At 34.3% G+C, this 17462-nt stretch overlaps 1 protein-coding gene across 1 annotated transcript in view; it reads left to right on the forward strand.

Annotated features, from left to right (window-relative positions):
* Positions 1 to 17462, forward strand: part of PSMD14 (proteasome 26S subunit, non-ATPase 14) — an 81121-nt gene that overhangs the window by 22442 nt on the left and 41217 nt on the right. The window contains exon 4 of the mRNA XM_019727278.2: positions 17364 to 17435. Within this exon, the coding sequence (XP_019582837.1) occupies positions 17364 to 17435 (72 nt within the window). The remainder of the gene's footprint in view (positions 1 to 17363; positions 17436 to 17462) is intronic.

The following is a 17462-nucleotide window of genomic DNA, read 5'->3' on the forward strand; positions in this document are numbered from 1 at the left end:
CCTTTTGGATATACTTATCCATCTGGGAGAAGGAATACTACAGTTCTTAATGGAGACCACACAAGCAAAGGGTTGCCTTTGGCATTTCCGTGTGTGCTTGGCTCAGGAGGCATCAGAATGCCCGCTTGGCATATATATGAGTGTGAGATAGCGATCAAAAATAAAAGCTAAAACTGCATTATTTATAAAGAGATCGAACAGTTATTTATTGAGCATCTTTTTGTGTGTGTTAGATAATCTTCCTCTAGTGTGGAATTCTTTCAATTATGTCAGTAGCTTTCTCTTAACTCTTTGACTTTTCTATTAAGATAGTCTATCAGGGAGCAACAGTAGTATGCAGAGCACTGACCCAGATGCTGTGTGAAGTTGCAAACAAGGAAATGCCAAGCCTTACAGAGTGTCTTACTTAATGGCGACTCTAATGACCTGATGGGGAGAAAAGTGTGTAGCAGAGAAAATCTAGTGCAGCTGAAGAGCGCTGCTCAGGACATGATGGCGAGTCCCCTGTTAGCTAGATTAGGGCCGAGGGTGGGGCCAGCAGGGCCATATGCACAGTGTGCTCTGAATGGCGAGTGTTGTGCCTAAAGTAAGACATCTGTTGGTATTTCAAAGTAGATGCTGATTTCCAACAAAAATAAAAATGTGTGTGTGTGTGTGTGTGTGTGTGTGTATCATTAAGATGTAAATTTCATTTGTGTTCTTTTTATAAGAGGGAATTGAGTGACCATTTGGCAAGGGCTCTTTAGTCTTAAAAGTATTATTCAAAGACATAGAAATAACAATAGGTTTTGAATAAGTTACGGGTTTGTATAATATAAAGCTGCCTTTGGCTTAAGCTATGCAGAACAGATAAAATGGAAGAGACTTAGAATATGGACTTAGAATGGAAAGTACTTGTTACTTGGGAATAGGGTTGCCATCTTTAGCAAATAAAAATTCCAGATGCTCAGTTAAATTTGAATTTCAGATAAACAATGAAAACATTTTAAATATAAATACGTCCCAAATAGTGCATGTGATGTACCTGTTAAAAAATATTCATTTATCTGAAAATCAAATTTAACTGGAGTATCAATCACATTTTTATCTGGCAATTCTACTTGTAGAACTTTAGTGGTCTATACAGAGAAGGAAGAAAACTAGTTCCACTAAGACTAGATGTTGTTACTGTGTTTGATTTTGAGTGAATAACTGATTGCTATTATGGTTTTCGATAATCTTAAATTTTTCCTTGTTGGACAGGGTCTAATCTGCCATTTGCAGACAGACTAGATATAATGTTAGTACAGCTACATTGGTTTAAATGTGAACTTTCAGGTTCAAACTTGTCAGGTCTTGATTAATCAAGGTAATAGGAAGGAAAGGAGATCTCATTTTTAGTAAGAGTAAAAACATAATTAGTTAGAATGAGGTATAAATGGATTTCATTTCCATGTAAGGTTTATAGTTATCACCAGAGTGCCACAATGTATGTAGGTGATAAGAAGCAGTCAGATTCTGGAGATTTGGGATATGACCTGAAGGTATTTCCTATCTTGACTAATGGTATTGATGTTTACCCAGCTGCTCTAGGCAAAACATGTAACCACTGTATACTTCTCGATTTCCTCCACATAATTACTCCCCAAGTATTATTTTATGACGTCTACTTCCTAAAAGTCTTGAATATATTTCTGAACTTCTGTTGTTGCCTCTGCTTAATTCAGGCCTTTATATAATCTTTTTCTGGACCCGCCTTGTCATCAATCTCTCTTATTAAATCTTCCTACCACCAGAAATGTCAGAGTCCTTTTTAAAATGTGGAACTGATTATTTATTTAAACATCCTTCATAAGGCCTCAGTCATATTCACTGTAGGATAAAAATTACAGTCCTCAGGCCAAAGTGTAATGATTCTTGAAACAGGGAGGGGAGGACCATCTCTTTGAAGGACATGATCTGAACTAACTGGGAGCTTCCTAAAATGACACGTGTAGGAGTAGTATGCCGTTGTTACTGGTGAGAGTGTCTTATTACTTAGACATACGAGGGTAGAAAGAAGGTTGAACACTAGTATGTGAACCACTTTATGGAATAGCCCCTTTGGCCCTTTTATGAGTTGATCTGTCTGGATTTTCCATCCTTCATGATTTGTCTCTTCCCAGCTTCATCTCTTGCTCCAATCTTTTCATATCCTAAGTTAGCCATATTATACTATTTTTGTAATTCCTCGAGTGTCGCATGTCACTCTGCTCATTCATTTAGGACTTTGTGTAAGGCATTCTCTCTAAATGAGTGCCCTTTGCCTCCATTGTTTGTCTAATGAATTACTACTTAGTTTTCTTCCAGACTGCTGAAATAATCCCCTTCCCCCAGAAGTCTTCAATGGTGTGTCATCCAGGGAGGCTGGGTTATGATTCAGGAACAATTCCTAATCTTAAGACTTAAAACTACAAAGCTTTTTTTCCTTCATTCATGCTGTCTGTCATGGGTCAGCTGGGTGTGTTTTCTATGGTATCATCCTTACTCTGGGATGCAAGCTGAGAGAATACTGTCACTGAGCACTGGCTCTTAACAGAAAGCTTTGACTGAACATCACAGGTCACCTCTGCTTCTGTTTCATTGACTAAAGCAAGGCACATGCTCACATCTAACTTTTAAGAGGTCAGTCAAGAAAGTACAGTTCTATTATGTGCTGGAGAGAAAGACCAGAAATACTTGGTGGATGGCAGTAGTCACCACACATGCTGTCTTCAAACCTGGTTAATTTCTCCTTATTTCATACTGATATGACACTTTGTAAAACCTCTGTATATACATTTGGCAATTGGCTCTAGACTCTGAAATTCCTTCCCGGCTGGCTGGGCAAAACTCACCCCAATCATTTCATTAATCTCACAATAATTAAATCCTTTGCTTTATAAGTTTACATTAATGGTTCTCAACTTTGGCTGTACTTGAGAATCACTTGGATGCTAAAATATAAAAAAGATTCCTGGGCTTCACCCCTGAGCAATTTAAATCAGAATATGAGGGTGGGCCCATGCATCAGAATTGTTTAGGCTCTCCAGGTGATTCTGAAGAATAAACAGAGTTAAGAACCACTGGCTTACATGTTCATCACTTATTTGCTTTCTGAGGAGTCTTTTTGAAAAGAAGGCCTTGTATTTTGTTTTTGTTTTTCCCAAGTCAAGTTGTCATCCTTTAACTCTTAGTTGTGGAGGGTGCCGTTCAGCTTCAAGTTGTTGTCCTTTCAGTCTTAGTTGTGGAGGGCGCAGCTCAGCTCCAGGCCCAGTTGCCATTGCTAGTTGCAGGGGGCACAGCCCACCATCACTTGCGGGAGTCGAACTGGCAAGCTTGTGGTTGAGAGGACACGCTCCAACCAACTGTGCCATCTGGGAGCTCAGTGGCTGCTCAGCTCAAGGTGCCGTGTTCAATCTTAGTTGCAGGGGCCGCTGCCCACCATCCCTTGCGGGATTCGAGGAATCGAACTGGCAACCTTGTGGTTGAGAGCCCACTGGCCCACGTGGGAATCGAACAGGCAGCCTTCGGAGTTAGGAGCATGGAGCTCTAATCGCCTGAGCCACCGGGCTGGCCCGGCCTTGTTTTTATTATGTCCCCGAGGCTTATTCCCTTTCCTGTTATTTTGGTACCAAATCCAAGTTACAATTATATACTCATTTTTATATTTGTATTGTCTGTCTTTTACATATAAGACTAGCCCCCCATCTAATTCATTCATCATTCATCTCCTTCATTTAAAGGAGAAATTTGGAGACAGATATTAAGGACTAGCCCCCCCCATCTAATTCATTCATCATATACCTAGTGTATGTCATAGTGTGTGGCATGCAGAGCTTTCCCAAGTCTTTTTTTTTTCTTCTAGCCAGGCCCATAGTCACCTTTTTTTTTTTTTTTGCATTCCCTCTCCTCTGCATGGTGCTCTTTTTTCTATATATTATTGTTCCTTTGTCTTTCACTAGGTGAGATAAATAACATATTTGAAAAATATAACACAAGATGCAAATGTAATGTATTTGAAAAATATAAAAGCAAGATTATACTCAAACAAGCAAGGTTATTAGTATTCTCTGTTCACACCTCTAGAGCCTGGCTTTCAGGGCTGCTTAGTGTCTAACAGCTGATCACAGTAGCATCCACTTAACCTTCAGCTCCTTTGATCAGTGATCCAGCTAATCCCAGACTTGAACTGTCTTCTCTTCCAGTGATACCCATTGCTTGGATGTCAGATAATCAGCTTTTTATATTATTTGTTGAAAGGATAGTTTGTTCTGAGAACTATGTGTTAAAAGGAAATCACCCTGGCCTAGGAGTCAGATATAATTTTGGTAAAAAAACGATAAACCGAAGAATCACTACATATTACTGTAAGACAACACTGTGTATGGAAAAACCCTCATCTCCTTTATTGTCTTATAAATGTATTTCTTTTAAGCATTCAGAGCACTCTAAAATGTTTGATTTATATTCTAAAGTGCTGAATATTTTTCATAAAGGCAAAAGTGCTTAAGAAAAAGCACTTCTTTTAAAGTTGACTTTATAAAAAAGTCACATGCTCAGAAAAACACCCATTGAAATTGAAACAGTTTAACTCATATTTGACTTCTTAAGAGTCCCTGCTGTAGTCAGCCCATTTTTTAAAAAAGCTTTGAATGGTAATGTGCGGGACAATTGCTATTTCCTGTCTCTGTGCCTTTAAATGTGTAATTTTCTTTTCTTGGAATTCCTTTACCCATCACTCCCTTCTGTCTTTTTTTGCTTGGAAAAGTTCTGCATAGTCTTCAATTCTTAGCATAAGGGAAGATTTTATCAAATAGATTGCTCTGACTTCTGTGCCCTGTATACATGCCTCTACTTTTGCACTTAATCTACTGTGTTACATTTACAGTTTTTCTCTTTCTTGTCTGCCTTCTTGTTTGTAAACCTTTTAAGGGCAGGGGCCTGTCTACACTGAGCTCTCAGGTCTGTGGTTGTTGAGTGAATAAATAAAAACATGCATTCTGTATACATGTGTGCCATTCCATAGTTGGCTTTGCATAGTATAATTTAGAAGGTGGGCTAACTAATGAATAATGAATGCTTCCCATAATAACCAGTTCATTTGTGGCTGACTATATTTTACATGTTTTATAATTTAAATACATAAGTAAATAGTACTGTAGTTGAACAGTGGAAAAGAAAAAGAGGCCACCTGTGACTGAAGAACTTAAAAGCCAAAGCCAGTGATAGGGCCTATTATGGAACAGTTCTGACACCTTAATGTTCCGTTGTAGGACATTCAAGGTGATGCTTGATACTGGGGTCCTATTTCCAGTTATAAAAGATAGTGTGTTTTAGTCACTCCTAAACATCTGTGGTTATCTTAAGGTTTCTGAAATTTGCCTAACCGATCCTTGTAAATGGTGATTCTTCATAACAAAGGTAGCCAAGCATTGTGGGGCAGAATGAAAGTCACCCAGTTTGGGGAGATGGTCAGTTCCTATTCTGGTGAGACAGATTTCATGGATGTCTAACGTGATTGGTGCTTATGGCATATTTCACACACACATACATACTCATTTATAAGTAGGTGAAAATTGTTTCAAAGTGACTATCAAGAGTAGTCTTAAAGAAGTGTCACAGTTGGTCACTGTGCACTAGGCCACTAGCTATGTTGCTTTGATCTGATGTCTTTATAACCAGGTAATGGTGTCATCTCCCCTTTTTCCATTCTATTACATTGCCTCATCCCACTGCCAGTTCTCCACTGAAACTTTTATATTCTTAAAATATTAGCTCCACAGCAGCCACTTAGGTTTGCTCTATTGGAGGAGCTCAGTAGGTGAAGGGAAAGAAAGTTTTCAGAGAAGCAGGGACTGAATTTGTCAAATAATTGGAAGACTTGAAAGAAGGAATGGGTGAGATATGGAAGGGGATATAGAATAGGGTGTAGGAATACAGTATAATTCCCATTTTTTGACATCCTTGAACCATTATATTGCCCATTATTATCTAAGCCCTCACTGATCAAATTTCTAATAAGCATATTGTTGTTTATAATTACTCATGAGCCCACCTATATTACAACAGTGAGTGAAATTATATCTCTGTTGTCATGTTGGTAATTTTGATTTATCACAAGCTACATAGCGTTATATATTACAGGTTTTCTAATGTTTGGTTCTTACTCTGATATTTTTATTAAAGAAATACTTACAAGATAACTCCGAGATGAAAGATGCAGCATATGTATGTTAATTTTTTAATTGTACTATTTAGAATATTATTTATATAATTGAGTTTTAGTTTAAATGCCTATAATGTTTTAAAATATATGGGAATATTAGCATTTATAAATATAGCATTTCAGAAGCAGTGCATCATTATTTTGACATTTCCATTCTTATTTTTCTTATTTTTGTCTTTTTTTTTTTTTTTTTTTAAGAATTAATGTGCCATCTGGAAACCTGAGATCACTCCATAAAAGGAATTTTGGCTTTTTGGCAACCAGTCATCAGGATATGCTGTGACTGTGCACCTTATCAGAATAATAAAATATAATTAGAAAAATGTTTAACTTATATACATTTCAAAACATTTTTATATTGGGGATTCTTGTATGGACACATTATGGGAATAGAATAAAAAAATTACTGTTTCCCCGAAAATAAGACCTAGCTGGACAATCAGCTCTAATGCGTCTTTTGGGGCAAAAATTAATATAAGACCCAGTTTTACTTTACTAAAATATAAGACCGGGTCTTAGATAATATAATTAATATAATATAATATGATACCAGGTCTTATATTAATTTTTGCTCCAAAAGGCGCATTAGAACTGATTGTCCGGCTAGGTCTTATTTTCGGGGGAAAAGGGTAGTACTACTATATTCCAATGTTAAGGTGATTAAATTATCATCATGGGACAGTAGTTGGATCCTTAAACAGAAATGTAAATCAAAACTCTATGTGACTAAATGGTTCCAAGCTATATCTAAACAGTGTATCCTGTATCTTCTTTTCATGTTAAAATAAGCAAATACAATTAGTTTATGTTTTTCATAAGGGAGAGCTGCAGTAATACATTGCACTTAATTTGCTCTGTTCTGAATAATATACTCATTGGAAATGTCAGCTAAAGGACCTTTTTTTGGAACATTTTTTTAAACTCTAAAAAGTAACAAGTTTTAAAAATTAATTGAGAGGAAACAGCTAAAATCATGCATTGAAAGGGTTAAGTCGACATGAAAGAATTCATTTCCACTTTAATGACCTAGCCTTGCTGGGTTAGGACTATGGGGAACATACTTCTGACTTGTACTCCTATTGCCAATTAACACCTCCTATAACAGGTTGCCTCAGCTAGTCATTGAAGCTCAGGCAGTAGAAATAGTTTACATGCAGCTTGTTTTTCACACTAGTTGTTTAATACTCACAAAATTAAAGTATTAAAAGGTTGTTTCTTACCTTTCAGATAAGAGATAAACAATACAGTGCTACTTATTTGTATATGTTTGAATTCACTTATTTTGTGTTCAGTTTTTTTTTTGTTGTTGTTTTTAAGGGATTTTTAATTGAGGAAACTGAAGGTGCTAGTTACATAAAAATTTTAAATTTTTTGGCAATTAAGGATTATATTGGATGCCATAAATAAGGAATTATTTTTTTTGTCAGCTATTCAATATATTATATGTTTATGTTTTATTTTATTTTTAAAAATAGTCACCTTTATTTGTTTATAAAGTTTATTTTCTCTTTGCTGAAAATACATATTTTAATAGACATTTAACATAATCCTATAATGCAGGACCAAATATACACCTTTTAATAGCAATTATGAAAGTAAGTCCTATGTAATATTTACTCCTACAACAACTTTTTTACAAATTTGAAATGTTTTATGTCATTTTCTAAGATAACTTTGTATTTTTAAATATTTTTGGACTGTTGAAGTTCATTGATACTCTTTATTTTACATTTCTTTCAAGTGACACTTTGGTTCATGTTTAATCAGCAGGTATTTTAATAACATAATAAAATTGGCTAAATAATTGATACCAGTTCACACTAAGAGAAAGGTGGAGTAATATAACTAATATGTGTTAACAAATTTGTTAAAAGGCCTGAGTAGGTAACACTTTGAGGCGTTAGTTTTTATCTTGTTATAATGGCAAATGCCTTTTTTTTAACACTTAGTCAACAAGGGTTGCCCAAGTAAAAGTCACAGCTTTTTATGCTAGATCAGATTTTAACCTTCTAAATGGAAAAAAAACAACAACAAAAAACCCAACCCATATCTCATTTAATTTAACTACATTTAAAATTTGTGGACCTAGATAATAATTTCTCTTTTACTAAATGTGGCAGATCAGAACTCATCGTGCAGAGATAAGTTTCATGTCTTTGTAGAGTCCATAATAGGTATTATATCACCAGTTGAGTAGATTTTCATATATATGTAAATGTCAGTTGCACTGCTTGTGCCTGTGGCTTACCTGTTTACCCCATAGTTCTATTAGATAGCTGACTTATAATCTTAAAGGAATGGGGTTTCCCTTCCCTTTTAAAATGAACTTATTTTAATAAGAGTCAGATTTACTTAAGTGCTTTCAAAGTTGCCTATAGGAATGAAGTATTGAGAAATTATATAGCAAAAGTAATTATTTCAATAGTTATTTCAATGATTATTTCAATAGCATTTAGTTCCATTTTTTTACAGCAGTGTGTATTCCAATTTTCAAATTGTAACATTCACTTAAGTTTCTATTATAACAGTAGACTATAAAAGTTGCAGAATATTCAGATGTTTCTTATTTTGCTTATCTGTTGTCAGTGATGTGGGTGTTTCTACTTTATAGTGGCACTGTGTGAAATACCAGTTTTCTTTAGTTTTTTATTTTATTTTATTTTTTGCTTAATACCACTTTAGGTATACTGCTACCTTCAGTTATTTTAACAGTTGTTATTAAAGGACCTTGAAGTTTAAGTTACATCATGTTCAATCTTCAAGAAAATGACTTTCTGTACTTTATTATGATGGTAAAATAGTTGTTATAAGGTTAGTAGAATTAACTTGAATAGTTCACCCACTATATAAGCTGATAATTTTAGAGCTATGCTGTTGATTAAGCACCAGAAAGAAAACATTTTCTCCATTATTTATTTTTTATAATAGTAACAACCTAGGCCAATTTTAAAAATTCAAAAAATATTTTCATTTGATTTATATCATACAGTTTTCACCTTACTTTGCCCAGCATTTAGCTTAGTTTCTTAAGCATAATAAGTTCTCAGTAAATGAAAGATGATTGAAGTAATTAAATTCTGTACACTTATTCAGCTTTTTATTCATCCCATGCATGGGACGTGTAGAATTTGTCATTACATGTGATCACCGTTTTTCTATTTTAGTTAAATATAAACATAGCCTAAGAATAGTTAAGTCTAAAAAGTTTCTATCAGTTTCTACCTGTGAAATCTTTTTTTTCTCTTGAAATCATAGGATTGTAAATTTGAGATATGAGGACAGAGCTAGATAAAGGTACTTGGAAACTTTCTGTGGGTGAGGGATAAAAACCATTGTTTTGTCTCTTTTGCTGAGTAGCACCCCAGTGCTGGGACTCTCTGTGCCCATTACTTCATTACCCTTAAGTATTATTTGGATGAAACCTGGGATTGATCACTCCCTCACATTTGAAAAAATGATAAATTGTTTCAGTCTGTAAAACAAGCTCCAGATTTTCTCTGAGAAGATCACGTGCCCATGGAATGATTCGTAGAACATGAGGTTAAATAAAGATAAACAGATTTTTTTCCATTCCAATGATTTTTCTTAGAGCTTTAATATTCTAGCATGCATCATTAATTTGAGGGGTAGAATGGATATACAGTATATTCTAAACTTACTTGACTAGGAGTGAACTCTTTGGATCGTATTTTATTGAAACTCTTTCCCCAAAAGTGAGTATTTTTGAAACCTCTGTCACATTGAAAATAACAAAGAAGTGATAAAACTTCATGATGTGTTCAATATAAGAATTGAAGGAGAAGCAACGAAAATTTTGCCTAGGTTTCTAGTTTGAGATTCAAGATAATTAACTAGAATTATTATAAGTTGGGAAAATTAGTTTATAGAGAAACATGGTGAGTTTGATTTTTGAAGATGTTCAATTTGAGATGTCTCACATGGGAGACAGTATGGTGATTGATAGCATTAGTAAGTTAGGAAGGAACCTAAAAACACGTCCTGATTTAATCAGACACCGAATGTTTGAATCCCTTCTATACCATTTCATACATTTGAACACTTACGTTTGAATAACTCCAATTACGAGGAACTCATTTACTTTAACTCTTCTTTAGACAGCTTGGACCAATACAAGATTTTTCTTATATTGAACCCAAATTAAATCACCCCATAGCTTCATCCCGTTAGCCATAGGTCTACAAACTATATAGCCCAAATCAGTGGTTCTCAAAGTTTAGCAAGCATCAGAATCACCTGGAGGGCTTTTTTTAAATCCCGATTTCTGGGCTTTGCCCCCAGAATTTCTAATTCAGTAAAAATGTGAATTCTAACAAAATCCCAGATGATGCTGATGCTGCAACTGGTTCCGGAACTGCACTTTGAGAACTTCGTTGGAACTTGGTCTCAAAGTGTTTCATATATTTGAAGATAGCTGTTGTGTACCTTGAATCTTTTCCAAGCTACATCAAGTTCTTTTGAGCCTTTCCTGTATATCATGATTTTAAGTCACTTTTCCACACTGATAGCTCAGAGTTTCAGAGTAGAACTTTCTGAAGTGGAATCCCTTACACACAGTTAAGAACTGGCCAAAAAAAGGCTGTATTCTTCGGTGCTTTAGCTCTAAAATGCTTTACACTGGTAAACATTGAAGTCTATGTGATTGTCTTATGAGTTAATTCCTGATTTACCTCCGTTACTACCATAGCCCCCAAAAAGGGATAGCAGTCTGCCTCTGTGTGAATGTACGTAGCAGCCATCTTCCTGGTCTTAGCTTTATTTTTAAGTTAGAGGATTCCTTCAAGATTGGAAATTTAAAATATTCAGTATAGCAGCAGGCTGGCATACTTTTAACTGATGGTAACATTGCTGATTAAGATGGTTACTGTCATCAGAGATCTCAGAGAAAGGAGCTTTCAACAATATTCTTTAATTATTGGTTATTTTGTTCCTAGGTTTCTTTGCATTATTTAAAAAAGAACTACCATGAACGCCCTGGTTCATGCAAATATCTCTGCTTATTTACTTAAATATTTATTTCTAGGAGTGCAAAACTAGGTCAGGAAGTTTGTGCAGTTGTAAGACTCTTGATACACATTGCTTAGTTGCTTTTCTGATTGATTATACTAGTTCACATCCCCACCAACAGTGGTGAGAGTGTCTCTTTTATTGTACCCTCTTCCAAAATTGGGCATTGTAAAGCTTGTTTGATATTAAAGAAAAACAACAACAATTAATGTGTTAATTGGCATTTCTTAATTATAGAAGGTCAACTAGTGAGGTTGGATGTTTTTCATATTTATTTCATAGTGAGGTTGGACAATTTTCATATTTATTTCATCAAGTGTTTGTTATGTATTTAATTTATTTTTTGACCATGTTTCCATTAATGTTTTAGTATTTTGTTGACTTGTGTATTGATTTTGTTTTATCATAAATGGGGTAACTACTTTTTTAGGTATTTTTTCTTTTTCTTTTTTTTTTCAGTGTTCAGAAATTTCAGATTATGTTGTCAGCTTTATATTGTTTTCTTTGTTCAGTTGGGTTTGTACCTAGAATGTGGTTCCTCACCCAGATCAGAGATAGATTATATATGTGTGTGTATATGTATATGGATATGTGTGTGTGTGTATATATATACACACACACACACACACACACATATGTATACAGAGAGAGAGAGAGAGAGAGAGAGTTGAGAGAGAGTTTTGGTTTGCATTTCCCTAATGATTAGTGATGTTGAGCATCTTTTTGTGTACTTGTTGGGCATTTGTGTATCTTCTTTGGAGAAATGTCTGTTCAAAAAAATGCCGATTTTGAATCAAGTTGATTGGTCAGGTTTGTTTTGTTTTAGGAGTTCTCTATAATTTCCAGATATGTAATTTGCAGATATTTTCTCCCTTTTAGTGGGTTGTCTTTTTACTCTGCTGACAGTAAAATTTTGATGCACAAAATTTTTTAGTTTTCATAAAGTCCAGAGTATCTACTTTTTCGTTTGTTACTTGTGCCATTGGTGTCATATCCAAGAAATCATTGCCAAATCAATATTATGAAGCTTTTGTCCTGTGTTTTCTTCTTTTACTGTTTTAGGTCTTAACATTTAGGTGCTTGATCCATTTTGAGTTAATTATTGTTTGGTATTAGCTAAGGTTCCAGCTTCATCCTTTTGCATGTGGACATCTAGTTTTTCTAGCACCGTTTGTTGTAAAGGACTATCCTTTTCCCATTGAATGGTTTTGGCATCTTCTTAACAATTGTTTGATTGTATATGTGAGGATTTATTGCTGTGTTCTTGTTCTATTCCATTGATCTATATGTCTGTCTTTGTGCCATTATCACACTGTTTTGATTACTGTAGCTTTGTAATAAGTTTTGAAATCAGGAAGTCTGAGTACTCTAATTTTGTTCTTTTTCAGAATTGTTTTGGTTATTCAGGGTCACTTGAAAATCCATATGAGTTTTAGGATGAGTTTTTTTCTATTTCTACCAAAAACATTGGGGTTTTGATAGGGATTGAATTGAAACTATAGTTTGCCTTCGATAATATTGACATTTTAACAATATTAAGTCTTTGAATCTATTAACATGAGGTGTGTTTTCATTTGTTTATGTCTTCTTTAACTTTTTGCAGCAGTGCCTTGTAGTTTACATTGTACAGGTCTTTTACCTCCTTGTTTAAGTTAATTCCTAAGGATTTTGTTCTTTTTGATATTATTGTAAATGGAATTGTTTTTGTAATTTCCTTTTCAGATTGTTGGTTGTTTGTATATAGAAAGGCAACTGATTTTTGTGTGCTGATTTTGTAGCCTGCTATTTTGCTGAATTTAATTATTCTAATATGTTTTTTAGTGCAATCTTTAGGGTTTTCTATATATAAGATCATCTGCAGAGGTAATTTTACTTCTTTGTTTTCAATTGACATGCGCTTTATTTCTTTTTCTTGTCCAATTACTTTGGCTAGCACTTTCAGTACTATGTTGAATAGAAGTGGTGAAATCAGGCACCCTTACTGTGTTCCTGATCTTAGAGGAAATGCTTTCAGTCTTTTACCATGAAATATTATGTGTTTTTCATATATGGCTTATTTTGTTGAGGTAGTTTCCTTCCATTTCTAGTTTGTTGAGTGTTTTTATCATGAAAGTGTGTTCAGTTTTGTCAAAGGCTTTTTTTGAATCAGTTGAGATGATCATGTACATTTTTTTCCTCTTCATCCTATTGATGTGGTGTATTTCATTGGTCAGTTTTGTGCGTTGAACCATGCTTGCATTGCAGGCATACATACCGCTTGGTTATGTGTATAATCCTTTTAATATGCTGATGAGTTCTGTTTACTAGTGTTTTGTTGAGGATTTTTGCACCAGTGTTCAGAAAACATACTGGTCTCTAGCTTTCTTTTCTTGTTCTGTGTTTGTCTAACTTTAGTATCAGGGTAGTGGTGGATCATAGAATGGATTAGGAAGTGTTCCCTTCAATATTATTAGCATAGTTTTTATGATTTGATTTTTTTAATGTAAATCATTAATCTTTCTGGGTGATAATGTGATGGGGAGAAACAAGTTTAGTTTTACATATTTTTAGTATTAAACAATTAGAAATTAAAATAGAATATGTTCAATTCTATGGTGATTTGAAATCTAAACCAAATGAATTATCTGAAATAACGTAATAGTCCATCTAGTCTCGACATATAATTTATTAATAATCTGAATTTATTAATACCACTGAAAAAGTTACAACAATTAAAGCTCCATAGTCAGCTTCAGAGACAAATATTTTACTAATGAATTCTTCCAAATTTTTAAGACATAGATAATTTAGTATATATAAATATTATTAGAACATAGAAAGTGGGAAATAATGAAACTTCTCAGTTTGTTTTATAAATTTAGCATAATGGTATCAAAACTTGACAAGTTTAACAGCAAAAAGAAAATGCCAGAATCTCACTTATGAACAGGGAAACAAAAACCGTAAGTAAAAAAAAGTAGTAAATGAAACTTGAACAGTTTATCCCAGAAGTACAAAGGTCGTTTAATAGTGCAAAATCTATTTATGTAATTCATCACTGAAGAAAGGCAGGGTGAGTAAAACATAGTGACTATTGTGGCTTCTTTTACAAGAAGAAGTTGGTATATCATTGATTGACAAATCTCACCAATCTTTTTGTTTTGTTATTTGTAAGCAGCATATACATGACTATCCATTTTAAACCCATTATGGGAGACTTTTAACAAGGGACTTTAATTCATTTATTTATATTTTTCTATCACAGTAGAATTGATCTTACCTTATATTGTTTGCTATTTTTGTTTCGCTCCCTTCTTGGTGACCTACTGTTTTTTTATTGTCAGTGTTATTTGTGTTTGCTTTTTATTCTCCAGTGATTTGCCAAGGTGTGCATTCAGTTTTAATGTTTATCATGGTTATTTTAAAGTAGTTCAAAACTCTTTAATCCATATTTCTATAATAGTCAAAGTAAACACTTGAACAGATCTTTTTTTCTCCTCCTATATGTAATATAAAGGATTTCACATATTTCATTTCTCTCCATTGCCTTACGTATAGTTACTTGGATAATATCTGCCTTTTTGGGACCTAGTTATTTATATTCCCCAGGAATGTTGGCCAGAAGATAATGTATGTAAATTGTCCACAGCCCCACATTTGTTTGATCTTGGGTCATCTTTGATCTATAGCTATATAAGCTCTTAGATGTCTTAGCTCAATTTCCAGGGTCTTTACATGGGGTTTTCTTCTCCGTCATTGACTGGGTGTGTGCTATTCCGAACAGGTGAACATGGAGAAAAACGATAGCCTCAGATTCAGACACTCACTTCCAGCAGAGGTCCTTACCGTCTCAGCTGTCCCATAGACAGTGTTTTCCATGGGTTACTCTTTTTCCTTCCTCCCTTCCTCCGTTCCTCCCTTCCCTTCTGTCCTTCCTTCCTTTATGCAGTTCACTGCTACAAATCCTTCTGTGCTTGTTCCTAAGTTTTCTGGAAAATTTAGTCTGACTAGATCAAGAAACAAGAGTAGTCATGGAATGAGTGGGGCAATAGGAAATATCACTGGCTGCTGTCTCTAAAACCAGCACCCATACAGTAGAGAAACAGCTGCATGGTTTTCTGATAGTATGTTTCTGAGTCACCAGAAACTAGTGAGAGGAGCTAAGAATCTTCACATCTGTTTACATATGACTTGTTCTCTCTCACAGAATAAATGGTGAGTGTTTTTCCTTTCTGTCCCATTGGCTTGCAGTACCTCAATTTATTCATTCATTCTTTTTCAACCAATACTTATCGAGTTCCCTTATTATTACGTGCCAGGTACTTTGCTAGATACTGGTTATATACAATGTTGAACAAAAACAGTGTTTCTTCTTTGTGTCAGAAATAGTTTCTGGACTTTGTCAGTAATGCATTTTGGCGATGCTGTGATGTTGTATTTCCCTGTTTATTTGTTTTTTTCTTAATATTTTCTGAGAAGTTGAGAAAGGCTAAATATTAATAACTATAGTCTAGATACCAGTTTAAATTCTTTCTCCATATGCGTGTTTTTAAGTTGCTCTGGATCCAGGAAATAATTTTTATACAGCGTTCACTATCCTGACCTTAAAGTATTACTTCCTCAAAACCTCTCACTACATTTTCCTACTGTCCTCACCTTTCTTCTTAAATTTTCTTAACTTTCTTAGAGGAATAAAATGATCATATCAACAAAATTATTATGTTGTATAAGATGACCTCAGCAAATGTTTTGGTGTGGTAGATAGCACTGTGCCTTACCTTAGAGTTTTCTTTCTGAGATTCATATGTATTTGAAAGGCAAGCAATAAAGTTGCATTGGGTTATAATAGATAAATAATTCAGTAGGTTTGTAAATTTATTATCCGACATTTATTATTAAAATAAAATTTGATTTTTCTTACAACTTTGTACATAAGGAAACAAAGGTAGTTTTTGTATTGTTCTTGTATTTAGAGAAAACATATTATAGAACTTTTTATAGTTAATGCTTCCAGTAAATATTAATGAGCTTTTCAACAAAACCAAGAAAAATCACAGAATTTAGCATGTAAATAGACCAGAAGAAGCACACAGACACATAGAGCTGTAAGTGTGAAACGTAATGAGTAAAGCAATTGTGTAATTTTTATAAATAACCTATACGGGCGAGATAGAATATTGACATAATTTGGATAGCTAATATATTTTTTATATAACTTGTAACAGAATTATTGTCAAAGAAAAGGGATTTTAAGCAAAACTGAACCTGGCAATTATAAGTCACATCTCATTTTAATTAAAAAAAAAAAAAAGACATCCCAGTATTTAAAAAAAAAAGTGTTCTGTGACCACTGGTTGGGGCAGAATTACATTTATAAGATTATAGTCATCTTGAGGGTAAGGACTCTATGTGCTGCAGAATACTATAGTAAGAGTTTTGCTGCTTTTGACGAACATAGAATCCTTAGGGAGAAACATAGTGCCTTCCTTAGCTTGTAATAAGATTAATAGTAATATTTGTTTTAGAGGTAGTGGTCAGAATGTGGAAGTATTTTCATGTTAGCTGCATCAGTTTCAACCAGTTTGTTCACACCTGGGTTAATTGTGTTAAATTTGTAGGGGGAAGGGAACTGTGTATGTTGTTCACAGCTCTTTCACCTAGGGATTAGAAGTCTTCTGCTCGCCTCCTCCCACTACACCTACTATCTGCAAAGAGATCCCATAGCCCTAATCTACATGCTGTCTTTAGCTGAAAGTCAAGCTCAGAGAATTTGCTGTATGTATTGCTCTTTCAGTTACTCACGCTAATCCAGTAGCATTTTACATTCACATTGTGGTAAGAAACATGGCTATTTGGTGCATTATAGATATTTTGTAGTGGAGGTAGGTTAACAGTGCTGAAAGATTTAAGCTTGATGTCCATTGGATACTTGCCTGAGTACTAAGTTCTCTCTGTTTAGTATAGGTTTAATATTTCAGACTTGTTTTGATTGTGTGTGTGTTGTACCTGAATAAAAGGGTACTTGACGTGTTTTCGCAAAATTCTCTGAAAGCAAGCGAGTTTCTGTAACATGTAACTTTAATTTTAGACTCATAAACTCTGAGTTTATAATAATTGATATGCTTGTTTTTAGGGGCCACCTACAGATGCTCCAGCAGTGGACACAGCAGAACAAGTCTATATCTCTTCCCTCGCGCTGTTAAAGGTAAGTATTGAATGGAGTTATTTGCTT

This window comes from Rhinolophus sinicus, linkage group LG01 (assembly GCF_036562045.2).
Source record: "Rhinolophus sinicus isolate RSC01 linkage group LG01, ASM3656204v1, whole genome shotgun sequence".
Lineage (NCBI taxonomy): Eukaryota > Metazoa > Chordata > Mammalia > Chiroptera > Rhinolophidae > Rhinolophus > Rhinolophus sinicus.